General features: G+C 36.9%; 1 protein-coding gene across 8 annotated transcripts in view; it reads left to right on the forward strand.

Moving 5' to 3' along the window:
- MRTFB (myocardin related transcription factor B) overlaps positions 1-13,887 on the forward strand; it is a 277,869-nt gene that overhangs the window by 145,806 nt on the left and 118,176 nt on the right. For all 8 annotated transcript variants that reach the window (XM_027613661.2, XM_027613660.2, XM_027613659.2 and 5 more), the window contains one exon: positions 4,851-5,066. In XM_027613661.2, the coding sequence (XP_027469462.1) occupies positions 4,913-5,066 (154 nt within the window). In that variant the 5' untranslated portion in view covers positions 4,851-4,912. The remainder of the gene's footprint in view (positions 1-4,850; positions 5,067-13,887) is intronic.

Here is a 13,887-nt window from a genome sequence, read left to right on the forward strand (position 1 = left end):
AGAAGGAAGGAAATAATACAGATCAGAGCGGCGGGGGGATGAAATACACGTGCACACACACACACAAAGTAGCATAGATTAATGAAACTAAGAGCTGGTTCTTTGAAAAGATAAAATCAACAAACCTTTAGCCAAACTCATCAAGAAAAAAAGAGGATGGCCCAAATAAGTAAAATCAGAAATGAAAAAGAAGAAATTACAGCAGATACCACAGAAATAGTAATACGTAAATACTGTGAACAATTATATGCCAACAAATACCTAGAAGAAATGGATAAATTCCTGGAAACATGCAGTCTTCCAAAATTGAATCATGAAGATAGAGAAAATCTGAATAGACCACTTACTGACAATGAAATTTGAATCAGAGGGGGAGACGAACCAGGAGAGATGATGGACTCTGAAAAACAAACTGAGGTTTCTGGAGGGGAGGGGGGTGGGGGGATGGGTTAGCCTGGTGATGGGTATTGAGGAGGGCACATTCTGCATGGAGCACTGGGTGTTATGAACAAACAATGAATCATGGAACAGTACACCAAAACAAATTATGTAATATATGGTGATTAACGTAACAAAAAAAATCTAAAAAAAAAAAAAAACTACCAACAAAAGTCCAAGTTGCAGATGACTTCACAGGTGAATTCTACCAAACATTTAAATTATCCCAGAAATTATTCCCAAAAAATAAAGAGGAAGAAACACTTCCAAACTTATTTTATAAGGCCAGCTTTACCCTGATACCAAAACCAGACCGAGATACCACAGAAACCCAGAAAATTACAGGCCAACATCCCTGATGAACACAGATGCAAAAATCCTCAGCAAAATATTAGCAAACTGAATTCTTTGATCAAAACATTAAAAGGGGTCATACACCATGACCAAGTGGAGTTCATTCCAGGGATACAAAGATGGTTTAACATCTGCAAAGCAATCAACATGGTGAAGCACATTAATAAAATAAAGGCTAAAATTATATAATCATCTCAATAGGTGCAGAAAAAGCATTTGACAAAATCCAATATCCATTTGTGATAAAAACTCTCAACAAAGTGGATATAGAGAGATGGTACCTCAACATAATAAAGCCCACTTATGACAAACACACAGCTAATAACGTCATACTCAGTGGGTGAAAAGATGAAAATTTTTTCTCTAAGATCAGAAGCAAGACAAGAATGTCCACTCTTGCCACTTTTGTTCAACATAGTGTTTGAAGTCCTAGCCACAGCTATCAGACAAGAAAAAGAAATAAAAGCATCCAAATTGGTAAGGAAGAAGTAAAACTGTTTCTATTTGCTGGTGATATGCTATGTAGAAAACCTTAAAGACTCCACCAAAAACCTATCAGAACTAATGAATGCAGGAAAATTGCAGGATACAAAAGTAATATACAGAAATTTGTTGCATTTCTACACCCTAATAATGAACTATCAGAGAAATTAAGAAGATAATCCCACTTACAGTTGCATCAAAAAACAATAAAATAGCCTAGAATAAATTTGACCAAGAAAGTGAAAGACCTATACTCTGAAAACTGTAAAACACTGATGAAAGAAATTGAAGATAACATAAATAAATGGAAAGATATGCTGTGCTTTGGGGTTGGGGAAGAACTAAAATTGTGAAAATGTCCATACTACCCAAAGCGGTCTACAAATCAATCAATTCACTGCAATCCATATCAAAAGTCCAATGGCATTTTTCACAGAAGTGAAACAAGCAATCCTAAAATTTGTACAGAACCACAAAAGACCCAAAATAGCCAAAGCAATCTTGGGAAAGAGAACAAAGCTGGAGGTATCATACGCTGGAATTTCAAACTGTACTGAAAAGCAATAGTAATCAACCATGGTACTGGCACAAAAACAGACATTAGTGGAACAGAATAGAGAGACCAGAAATAAACCCACACCTGTATGGTCAATTACAAAGGAGACAAGAACATACAGTGGGGAGAAGACAGTCTTTTCAATAAATGGTATTGGGAAAATTGGACAGCTGTGTGCAAAAGAATGAAACTGGACTGCTTTCTTATACACAAAAATAAACACAAAATGGATTAAAGGCATAAATGTAAGACCTGAAACCACAAAACTCCTAGAAGAAAACAGAGGTAGTAAACTCTTTGACCTCAGTCTTAGCGATATTTTTTTGGATATGTCTCCTTAGGCAAGGGCATTAAAAACAAAAATAAATGGGACCACATCAAACTGAAAAACTTTTGCAGAGTGAAGGAGACCGTCAACAAAATGAAAAGGCAGCCTGCTGAATGGGAGAAGATCATTGTAAGCCATATATCTGATAAGGGGTTGATATCCAAAATATATAAAGGACTCATACAACTCAATAACAACAACAGCAGAATAATCTCATTAAAAAATGGACAGAGGACCTGAATAGACAGTTCCAAAGACACCACACAGATGACCAAGAAGCACATGAAAAGATGCTGAACATCACTAATCAGGGAAATGCAAATCAGAAGCACAATGAGATATCACCTCATACTAGTCAGAATGGCTATCATCAAAAAGACAAGAAATAACAAGTGTTGGATGTGAGGATGTGGAGAAAGGGGATCCCTTGTATACTGTTGGTGGGGAATGTAAATTAGGGCAGCCACTATGGAAAACAGTATGGAGGTTCCTCAGAAAATTAGAAATAGAATTACCATATGATCCAGGAATTCCGCTTCTGGGTATTTATCTGAAGAAAATGAAAAAACTGATACTAATTCAAAAAGACGTATGTACTACCTTTATGCTTATTGCAGTATTACAGTAGCCAAGACATAGAAGTAACCCAAATGTCCATCAATAGATAATAAATGGATAAAGAAGGGTGTGTGTGTGTGTGTGTGTGTGTGTAATATTACTCAGCCACAAAAAAAGAATGAAATCTTGCCTTCTGTGACAACATGGTAGGACCTCAAGGATATCACGCTAAGTGAAGTAAGTCAGAGAAAGGCAAACACTGTATGATTTCACTTGTATGTGGAATCTAAAAAACAAAATGAAAAAACGAAACAGAAACAGACCTCATAGATATAGAAAACAAACTGGTGGTTGTGGAGGGTAGGGGGGCTGGCAAAATAGGTGAAGGGAATTAAGAGGTGAAGACTTTCAGTTTAAATAAGTCTCAGATGGGGCGCCTGGGTGGCTCAGTCGTTAAGCGTCTGCCTTTGGCTCAGGTCATGATCCCGGGGTCCTGGGATCGAGCCCCACATTGGGCTACCTGCTCGCCAGGAAGCCTGCTTTTCCCTCTCCCACTCCCCCTGCTTGTGTTCCTTCTCTCGCTGTGTCTCTCTCTGTCAAATAAATAAATAAAATCTTTAAAAAAAATAAAATAAATAAGTCTCAGAGATGTAATATGCAGCATAGGGGCTATAGTCAATTTTGTAATGATTTTGTATGGTGACAGATGGTTACTAGACCTATTGTGGTGATCATTTTGTAATATATAAAAATATCAAATTACTGTTTTGTTCATCTGAAACTGGTATATCTCAAGTATAAGTCAATAAATTAAGTAATACATAAATAAATAAAACCACATTGAGTTACCATTTCACACCCATTGAAATAATTAAAATGAAAAAGATTGACCGGAAGTGTTGGTGAGGATATGAAACAACTGGAATTCTCATTCACTGCTAGTAAGAGTGCAGAATGGCATAACCACTTTGGAAAATACTTTGTTAGTTTCTTTAAAATTTACTCACTTGCCAGACGATCCACTCATTTTACTCTTAGGTATTCACGCAAGAGAAGTGAAAGCAGATATCCATATAAATACTTGGACAAGAATGTTCATAGCATTTTTATTTGTAATAGAAACTGGAAACAACTCAGATGTCTGTCATTAGGTGAGTGGGTCAGCCAGTACGCTGTGACAGGGAATGTGTGATAGGGAATGCAACTAAGCAGGCAACAGTTTTGTGAAATGTTTCACCCCTGCATAGTATGGACCACCATCCTTTCAGCTTTCAGCTTTCAATAAGCTTTCTTGCTGACCACTGCTCAGCCCCTAAGCCAGTGTCATGTATGGAGGATTTCATTGTGTCTTTGGTATTTCTGTTGCCGACTTCTGTTTTAGTCAGAATGGGCCAGGTTATGCTGTAATAGTAAATAACCCCAAATCTCGGTGGCTTAAAGGTTTTTTTCTGTGGCATGAACTGTATGTCCGTTGTGCTGTAGCCAAGAGTTCTCTTCCCATGCTGAGGGAGGAGTCCTTATCTGAAACATTGCTGGGTGCTGTGAATGTTGACTTCATGTAAAATTGTTTGATTCATAGGAGTTTAACTATTTACTAAACAAAGAGAGAGTATGGAGGGGGCGAGGGAGAGGGAGAAGCGGACTCCCCACTGAGCAGGGAGCCTGACATGAGGCTTGATCCCAGGACCCAGAGACCATGACATGAGCCGAAGGCAGACGCTTAACCGACTGAGCCACCCAGGAGCCCCTGATTTGTAGGAGTTCAGATAGATTTTCAAGCTAGACTGCCTTTTTTCCCCATGATCATTAGTTGACTTTCATCTTATTTTAGGATGCATTAAAATCTTTAATGACACCAATAACTATAATAACTATAACTTGCTTTAATCCACAGTACAAAAAATTATATAAAATGCCTTTCAACTTGTATTACCTGATAAGTGCTGTTTTAGATGGGAAGTCTATTATTCCTGTGTGTTGGACAAAGAACCCAAGATCCAGAGACGGTAAATGAATTGGCGGTTGCTACACAGCAGTGAAGCTGGACTAGAACCCAGGATTTCCATTTTAGTATTTTTGTGTAAATTGGAGAAAAGTAAATGTACCATCTATTTACATGTTTCTACTTGACAGTCTCTTCGGCAGGCCACCTTTAAGAGAGGTCTCGGACGCCCGTCGCCAGTGGCTGGAGCACAATGGATCCCCCAGGGGCACTAGACGCCGAGGATGAGCTGGGGCCGTTAGCCCATCTTGCCCCAAGTCCTCAAAGTGAAGCTGTTGCCCACGAATTCCAGGAGCTGTCCTTGCAGCCCAGCCAGCACCTGCCCCCTCTGAATGAGAGGAAGAACGGTGAGGTTTTCAGCATGTGCAGTGGGGACTGGATTTAAAGACTCCCCTCTTTGTGATTCCCAGTTGATTCCTGTTTGGTAGTTTTGTTGTTGTTGTTTGTTTTTTGTTTGTTTTGGTTTTGGTTTTTTTTTTATAATTTACATTGGGCAGCCTGTCACGGAGGGGAGAGCCTCATGGAAAACTGGCTGGTTTTGAGTAACAGGCAGACTTTCACTATGCATTCACTTTTTTCATTATTTCCCCAGTATCTGGTAGCAGTATTCTCCTTGGAAACAAGCTCTAGATTGCTAGAATGGCATTGGAGGGTAGCTTCTTGTGCTGATGCCAGGCAAGACGGACTGTGGATTGGGCTAGACTCTCCTCCCACTTCCCTGTCTCCAGTGTGTTGCACTTTAATTTCAGAATTGACAAAATTTAAGCTATTTTAATGATCACTAAGAAAGCAAGAGTTTCTTACTTGAGTATTTTTCTGTGAATGGGTATAGGATATGATCATATTGTCAGTCTTTGCCTTTCGTTGTGTACAAAATGAATATTTTCTATTCACTTGGTATCTGTTCAGGCAATTTTCATTGATCACAGAGGCTTCCCAGAGTCTCCAGAAAACACAATACTGTCCATTTCTAATGTAAACAAATAAGGATAGATGATATACACTTAATTTTAATACTTAAAACATAAAAACTAACAAACATAAAGTGTTAAAAATTTACAAACACATCAAGCATATATATTAAAAGGGCCACATTAAGAATTTCAACTGAGTTTATTGTGCTTTCTACAGTTCTGATGAGTTTTACATTTACAAATATACTTTTTAAAAATTTTAGTTTTAAAAGCCAGAAGAAATAAAACCATTCCCTTCTAGAATGTACCTTGTTACTTGTTTTTCTGGGTTCTGTTTCCCAGTCCCTTTCATTATTGGCCCTATCTTATGCAGGAAAATGATATGCTGCGATTCTTCGATCTTTAATACATGTGTTTGGGTGGAGTATACTTGTTCTCCCTTCAAATAGGGTCTGTGGTACTTGTTCTTGAGCATAACCCTTGTCGAGTGGTGTAAAGCAACATTTTGGCTCAGGTACGGTCAGGCCTTTCAGGAAGCTGTGCTTGACTAATAGAACCTTCCGTCAGTTGGGGGCCTTCCATTCTAAGACAGTGGCTGAGAGAGTATAACTATAACCATATTTACTAACCCATGACTAAATGTCATGAAATTCACACAGTACCTTTGGACCTGTGTAATGTTCAGATTATTATCCTCAAAAAAAATATGAGTTGCACCAGTATAAAATTGCAATGTTACACAATTATTCAAAACAATGGTCATATGTAGCAGAAGAGGGGTATGTGTTGGAAAGTTTTTACTTTGTGGTGATTTACTTGATAAAGCACACCACATTCTCTTGCAAGAATGTTGTCTTGAGTGTGTATGCCTGAATATAAGGTTAGCCCGAATATTAGGTAGTCTCCCTGTATAAACTTTTAGGAAGATGGAGTAAAAGGTAAGAATTTTAATTGAGTAATTTAGTTACATGTATATAATTAAAATCACATTTCATGGAGCAGTGCAATAATATAGAAAGATTGCTTTATTCACACTCATATTTCATAGAACCATCTTGCTCAGATTCTATGAATGAATCTTTGTGGGAAGTGCTTTTTTTTTTTTTATCATTAGCAGAACCCCTTGGCATCATCCATGTAGCACTGAAATCCAGGGTGTATCTTCATTTCTGCTTCTATTGTCTTGAGTTACAGTGGTTTTGGTTTTTGAGTTCACACATGATCTGACACTGGATATTTTATGTCTAGACTACAAGTACCATTGACAAAACAGTGGGGTTGGGTGTGCGCGTGCGTGTTTGTGTGTGTTTTATAGTTGTATGTTCACAGTCTCTATAACATAATCACTTGTGTAATTTGTGATTGGTCATAACATTTTATGGGGCTATAGTTCCTGTTTTAGAATATAATTATCTGTTTTGTTTTGTTTGAGTAGGTAACACATTCACTGCCCTATAATGTACAGGGTACAAATGGGTCACAGTGAAAAGTAGGTCACCTCCCAGTCTTTCACCTTAGCTACCTAGTTACTTCCTCAGAATTAACTACTGTTACTTGTATCCTTTCTGACAGAATAGCATTTGACTACTTTTTTAAAAGCAGTTTTTCAAAGTCTCCTTTGTAACAACACTCAGTACTTTCAATTTTAAGTTTATAATCTAGGAGTAATTAATGTGTTGGATTTTTCTTCTTCCCTTTTTATGATTCTACTAAGATATTTTTATAAACATCCTAAAACTAGCTTTGAATAAAGTTAATTTTTAAGCAAATATGTTTTCCTCAGGTACTTTTTTGTTCACTATTAAGTACATGAAAAAGCATCTTATAATCTGAGATGCTGTGTAAAGTCTCAAATAGCAGACAGTCTCCTCTTTTCTAATAAGTGACTTCAGGAAGTTAAAAGCCTTACCTTATATTCAGGCATATACTCTAATTTCAGGCTTATGATATGTTAGCCTGATTTGCATATATATTCCAAGGCATACATGGAATCCTTGTACAGCTATCAGAAATCTACCTTTTTGATAGTTATATGAGTAGAGTGGAATCACGTCAAGCAATAGGGAGAGAAAGGAACCATAACTGGCTTACCTTACTGACTTTTTCACGTTTATTCTTCAGTTTTTAAGTATTCTTAATGCTATGTTTAGGTCATATCATACATAAAATGTAGATCTTGGCCTCAAAATTAATTAATACAAAGTACTATTTAGATTATTATTTTGTTATTTCCTTGGTGATTGTGTTTCATTGTTAGTCCTAAAAACTGAAATATCTTCATTTCCCTAACTTGTTTGAATTCCCTCCTTTTCCAGTTGGGGAAAATGAAGATATTTCAGTTTGGATTAGTGTGTAGGAGGAGCATGTCACCAAATAGTTTATAAATAAACCTAACGAGGACAAAGAAGTTGACATCTAAACAATGACGCTAGGGTCTTCCCTTATTTTTGACCAATATTTATGTTGATAATGTAGCAGAATAGCAGAATATTCCTACTAGTTCCAGTAAACGTGAAAGATGTTTGCTAAAGATAAGCGAGAGTTTATCTTGACCCCTGAACGTGGCCAGAATAATTCCATATCTTGTGGTACCTCTAAAGTAAGGCAACCAATTAGACCATTACTTCTTCCCAACAAGGGAGTCCTTAGTAGAGACAGTGTGGATATACAGTGATATACAGGATATACAGGCCTTTACTAAAACAATGTGTACACAGGAAAATTGAGCTTTGTTTTGATGTTTTACACAATATTAACATTCCTTCAGATGGTAAACATAGACAGTAAAAGGGAAATCAGTCCAAGGAACGGTTATTTTTTTTATTGCCAAATTAGGAATAGCTCAGGTGTTGTGAGTTGAATGTAGCTTTATAAAGGCAAGGAAAGACAAAGCAGATGGAAATAACATGCCTGATAGAGCCCCAGCTCTTTGCCTTGTGCCCCCACTTACAGGAGACCACGGGTAGGAAGCTTCTAGTTGTATGTACTGAGGTTATTTGCAAGACTGATAAGTATGCTGGTTGGTGAATTTAAGCTTTTAAGTCATTGCCACCATTATCATGCAGTGAAGCAGATAAGTCCACATAGATTCTCCCTTTTTTAAAACAGTTTGGTATTTTAATACTTCTTGTACAGCTCTGAAGATGTGGCTCAGTCATGTTAATGTGACCACAGATGGACCACAGGCCAGCTGTCAGTAGTCTCCAGTAGGTGGAAAAATAGTATCTGCCAGTTTTCCCTTCCTAGAGTAACAGGCTTTTGAAACCGTATTTACTTGGAAATAGCATGTTTTTAGGCCTCAGAAAAGAGGAGACTTTTTTGTTATTCTTATTTTAAACTTTGGTAGTTCTAGTTACTGTAGTGGTTGGGTTTTTGAGTTAATGGCCCCATTTTGAATTTTTATTCCTAAAGTTTGGATTAAATTGATCACATTGAACAGTTATAGACCATCTCTCGTTCTGTTCTAGAATGATCATACTAGAGAGAAAATAATTCATTCAAAAGTTTGTTGCACACAAGGGAACACAAGGTAGTTCTTTGCATTGGATCCAATACAGGTATTAATACATTTCTAGTCAGATGAACTTTGCCTGGCCCTGGAACCCAGCCAAAGAAAATTGCTTGCCTGCTACCATAGAAAATAAATGGTGTTTGTTCACAGCTGGTCTTTTCTTCATGTTTTACTTTGAAAACATTTCCCCATTCCTCATTAACCCGTTAGGCTTACTGTCGCTCCAGGTGTTTGGAAATGCACAAAGGTGATGAGCGTTTATCTGGAACAGAACCCTGTTTCTTAGAGTGTACACGAGATGGTATGGTCTACTGGAGATTGGTGAGGAGAAGAGAGAATATTTCTGTTTTTCCTGGAGCAGACAACCAGATATTCTCAGAGTGTCATAAATGGGAAGGAAATGAACAGATGCTAAATAATCAAGACATGGAATTATAGGATTCTTGCTTTCCCTTCCAATAACTGGAAGAAATAGAAATGAATAATTTTCTATAAAATTCTCTTGTCCTTGGCTTTACTCTTAACATATTTAGGATCTTGAATATTTAAAATTCTCAATGATGTTAATAAACAGTCTGATACATTTAGATAATTTCTTTTTCTGCTTTCAGGAGTTACTTCAGAGTACTAGACTGAGAAGAGAAATATATACAATTTCCTTGATTACTCTTCCTTCGTTTCTAATATGTTTTTAAAAATTAGGCTTTACACGTTAATACTAAACACAATTAGGAAGTTTAAAAGCCAACTATGAACCTCCTGACAACTGCAAATGAAATTCTTGATTAATTATGGCAGCTTTCCCATTCTTTTTGTTTGTGACAATCTCTTGAACCTTTCAGAATGAAAATGAAGTCAGAACTAGCTTCAAGGTGAGGTACTCTCTTTCACAATGGTCTTTACCAAGTCTCCTATTAAATAGCATGTTTTGTTTCACAGTGCAAATAAGCATCTATAATAATCCTGTCCACCTTCTTTTTTGTACTCTGGGTTTCTTGTTTAGGCAGTTGTGCTGTTACTGAGGATTTAGTCTGCTTCAGTGCATTGCTGAACACACCCAGGCAGCCTGTGGGTGGAGGCAGGGAGGGGGCTGGGCTTTAATTTACACTCTCCCATGTGTCAGAACACTACCATAGGCCTACTTTGGTTATTGCTGAGGGGCTAGATGGAGCCTGCAGTTTCAGAAGTGCGTCAGCAAGACTATAGGCCCAGTTTAGCACACCTGAAGCCCCGTTTTGAGTGATTTATCCAGTATTTATCCAGTTTTTAAATTGTGTCCTCTTGCAGAAATTCTCTTGGAATGTCAACAGTATTAACATATTTATTAAAAGGAAGATTTAGAACATAATAATAGTTATCAGTTTAATCTAGCATGAGACCACATTATCTTAAAATTATAAAAATGTTTACCTAAATTTTTACAAGGGTTTTCTAAAGTTACTGGAGTCACAGAAGTACATTATTTCTTATATTTATTATTTGAGATAATTTTCGTAAAACTAGAGTCCACCATATGACTTAGATTAGGCACTGGACCAGCAAATAAAATGAAACTAATTTATTAAGAAACAGTCTTTCCTGTCCCTCAGAAAGTAATTTTAAAAAGATGACATATATAATATAAATGCTTAGTTAATAAATATCACTCAACTACGACACCCTAGCTACTTAGACCTTTTAAGGCTACTTGTAGTTAAATAGTTGGCTTATAATTAGACCCTGTGGTTGGCTGAGAGACTTTGTTAAAATTTAAGTTGTGCTTTCTTGCCTGTGTGCTTCACCTAACCCAACCACAGGGACCTCTTTTAGCCGGAGGAAGAGGAAGGATAGATGCTGGATACCTGCTCTCTACCATGACTCTGAAGGAGCCTGATAAATATAGGGAGTACACTGGGAAAAAGTGATCCGTGACTTTTCATCCTTTGTTATTTTATGTTAAGATATCAGTAATAAGGAGAGAGAAAGCAACAAGACAAATATGTTGAAATAACAAATGTTTGGACTTCTTTCTTTGGTTTGTAGTTAATAATCGCCCTGACTAATTAGCAAATATCATACCCAATGTTTTTCTAACTCCTTTAAATTAATCCATACTGTTGGCTACCCTCACCTGCTGCCCTCACTATTATTAACAGGAAGTATAGTCTTTTGGGAGTCAGGACTCCAGTCTCCTCTGCTGACTCAGTCTGTGAGCACAGGTAAGTCTTGGAAGCTCTCTGTGTCACGGTATGCCCATTGTAATATCCGTATGGTAGCTTTCAGCCCATGTGTCTCTCTCTGGCTGCCCTTCCTCATTGCATCATGTGCTCTTATATCTCATTATCACTTCTGCCTTGTGCTGTTCGTCGGGCAGCAGAACCAGAAAGAGTGGAAGATAACTTCCATCTCAGTTAACAGATGGAATTTTCCATAGATACAAATTAATAATGTCGCTGTTGATTATGTCCCTCGCAGATGTATCATTAAACATACATACCAGCTGTCCCAATTAGTCAGACTTTCCCTCCATATTTAAAGAGAGAGAAATTGACTCAATTGTGTCATCCTAAAAAAAAACTGTATCTAATTTAAGATCTGCAGTATCTTCCTATTCGTGAGGTATTTAAGGGTTGGCAGGTATGTGTTAACATTTTTGTAATAGCATCAGACCATCAATTGAAAGACAGTAGTCTAGCTTTTTTTAAAGCCCAAGTTACTCATGTTCTTTTCTGGTCATTTATGTTGTTGTTTTTCATGAAGGAAATGCTAATAGTTGGGTGTCTGTTTCATAAAACCTAAGTTTTTGATAGATAATCTCTATGTTTAATGAAGATACAACCAGAAAAGCAAGAAGTCTGATTTACAACTTGATTTTCTTAATAACATTTTTTTCTCTAGCTTTATTGTCAGAGTACAGCATATAATACATATAATATACCGAGCATCTGTGAGCTGACTGTTTACGTCATCTCTTAAGGTTTCCAGTCAACAGTAGGCTCATAAGTTTTGGGAAAGTCAAAAGTTATTCACGAATTTTTGACCCCCATGCTGTCTTTCAGTTTATACTAAGTGACTACGGTTTTTCAGGATTCCACTACCATGTTTTATAACTTAGTGTTTCTTTCAATAGGCCCAGTCATTTTTGCCCCCATTTTCCACAAGTATTTCTTTTTTAAAGATGTCAAAATGACATGCAGTTTCTTAATGTCTCTCCGTGTACCTTCATAACATTTGAAGAGCAGCTTATCTGATGAGAGCTAAGGGGGCCAATGTAGTAGGCACTGATTTCCCATGAAGTTTGTCTCTCTCGTTGGTACTGCCAGTTCCCACAATCCTAGCATTCCCTGGGCATCAGTCAGTGTCTACAAGGAATGATTTTCAAATATTAAAGCATGTGAAAAGACAAACAGGCCAAAACTCAGAGCTCCCTAGGGACTATGACCTCCAAAACAGACTCTGTTCTGACATTTTCACAGGCTGCTTGAAGGAATTCCAGCAGGGCCATTCCATTTGGTAAACTCCTAAACAAACCCTCTGTCATCAAGGACTGATTTATAGATTTTTCTCCTTCTTATGTACTTGTTCTGAAGAGATTAGGATAGTAGATAAGGCTGCTTAGACGCTTTTAAGGCATTTGATGTATATGATAAGTATTATACAGAGGACTTCTGGTATTTTGAAGTAATAAAACAGTTATTTGCTATGTTTAAAGAGATTTCTTGCTCTAAGTTGACTTTTAAATTCTTTCTCTTTTTCGTTTTGATTCCAGGAAATCTATGTCATAATCACATCTCGCAATTAAAATGTTTTCATTCTGAACCCAATTATTTAACAAAGAAATTGATTAAATTTGGGAATGACCTTTTCAAAAATAAATATATATGTATACAATGACTTGTTTCCCAATGACCTTTGGCATGTGTGAAAACAAACAGTTCTAGTGTTGTAGAATATTATTCTATAAAATCTTGGTGTGATGGCAGTTGTTTAGATGATGCTTTAAGGTCACTTAAGTTGGGAGGGGCAGATCTATCAGTTGTTTTTCAGTTAATCTGAATTCTCTTAAAATACTGTATTGTGTATTATCAAATATTTCTTTACAAAAATAATACAGTGCAAAAAATAAATGAGAAGGGCAGAACCCAAGAGATTTAGAGCCTGAACAACCTAAGGAAATGGGTAATTAGGATTTACTTGGTTTATAGTTGGCCTTAAATGCTACCAGCCTCGTGGTCTTCCCAGTCTAGGGTCTATGAGTGGTATGTATGAAATTCCAGGGCTGAACAGCATTCTGCATTTGAAGGGTCAGGTTTGGTGGGGGCCGGGGGGGTGTTGTGTGGTTTCTTTCCTTCTTTGCATGTTTCTTTTCAATGAGTTAATGCTTCAGGTGAAAGTACGAAGCTTTAAGTATTAAACAATCCTACACAATCAAAACTTTCCTATGATTTGATATCTGATTCTGGTGTTGGATTATAATATGTTTTGAACAGATTTTAAAATGGGACACAGGAAGTAAATTGGTATATGATTTCACCCAAGCCTCTTAATGTCAGTAGGACAAAAAACTCATTTTATCATATTCTAGTAACCCATCAGAAACCCAGGATATTTTAGAGGTCTCCTTGGTAAAATAAAATGGAAATAAAAGTGAAATAATAAGGTGCTTAGTAATTGGTCACAAGTAGTTATTGAATGTACTAAAGCATTAGTGCTTCTTGATTGATGTGTAAAATATATATGATGAAAAAGATCTATGTGCTCTTA

Source organism: Zalophus californianus, chromosome 10 (assembly GCF_009762305.2).
Source record: "Zalophus californianus isolate mZalCal1 chromosome 10, mZalCal1.pri.v2, whole genome shotgun sequence".
Taxonomy (NCBI): Eukaryota; Metazoa; Chordata; class Mammalia; order Carnivora; family Otariidae; genus Zalophus; species Zalophus californianus.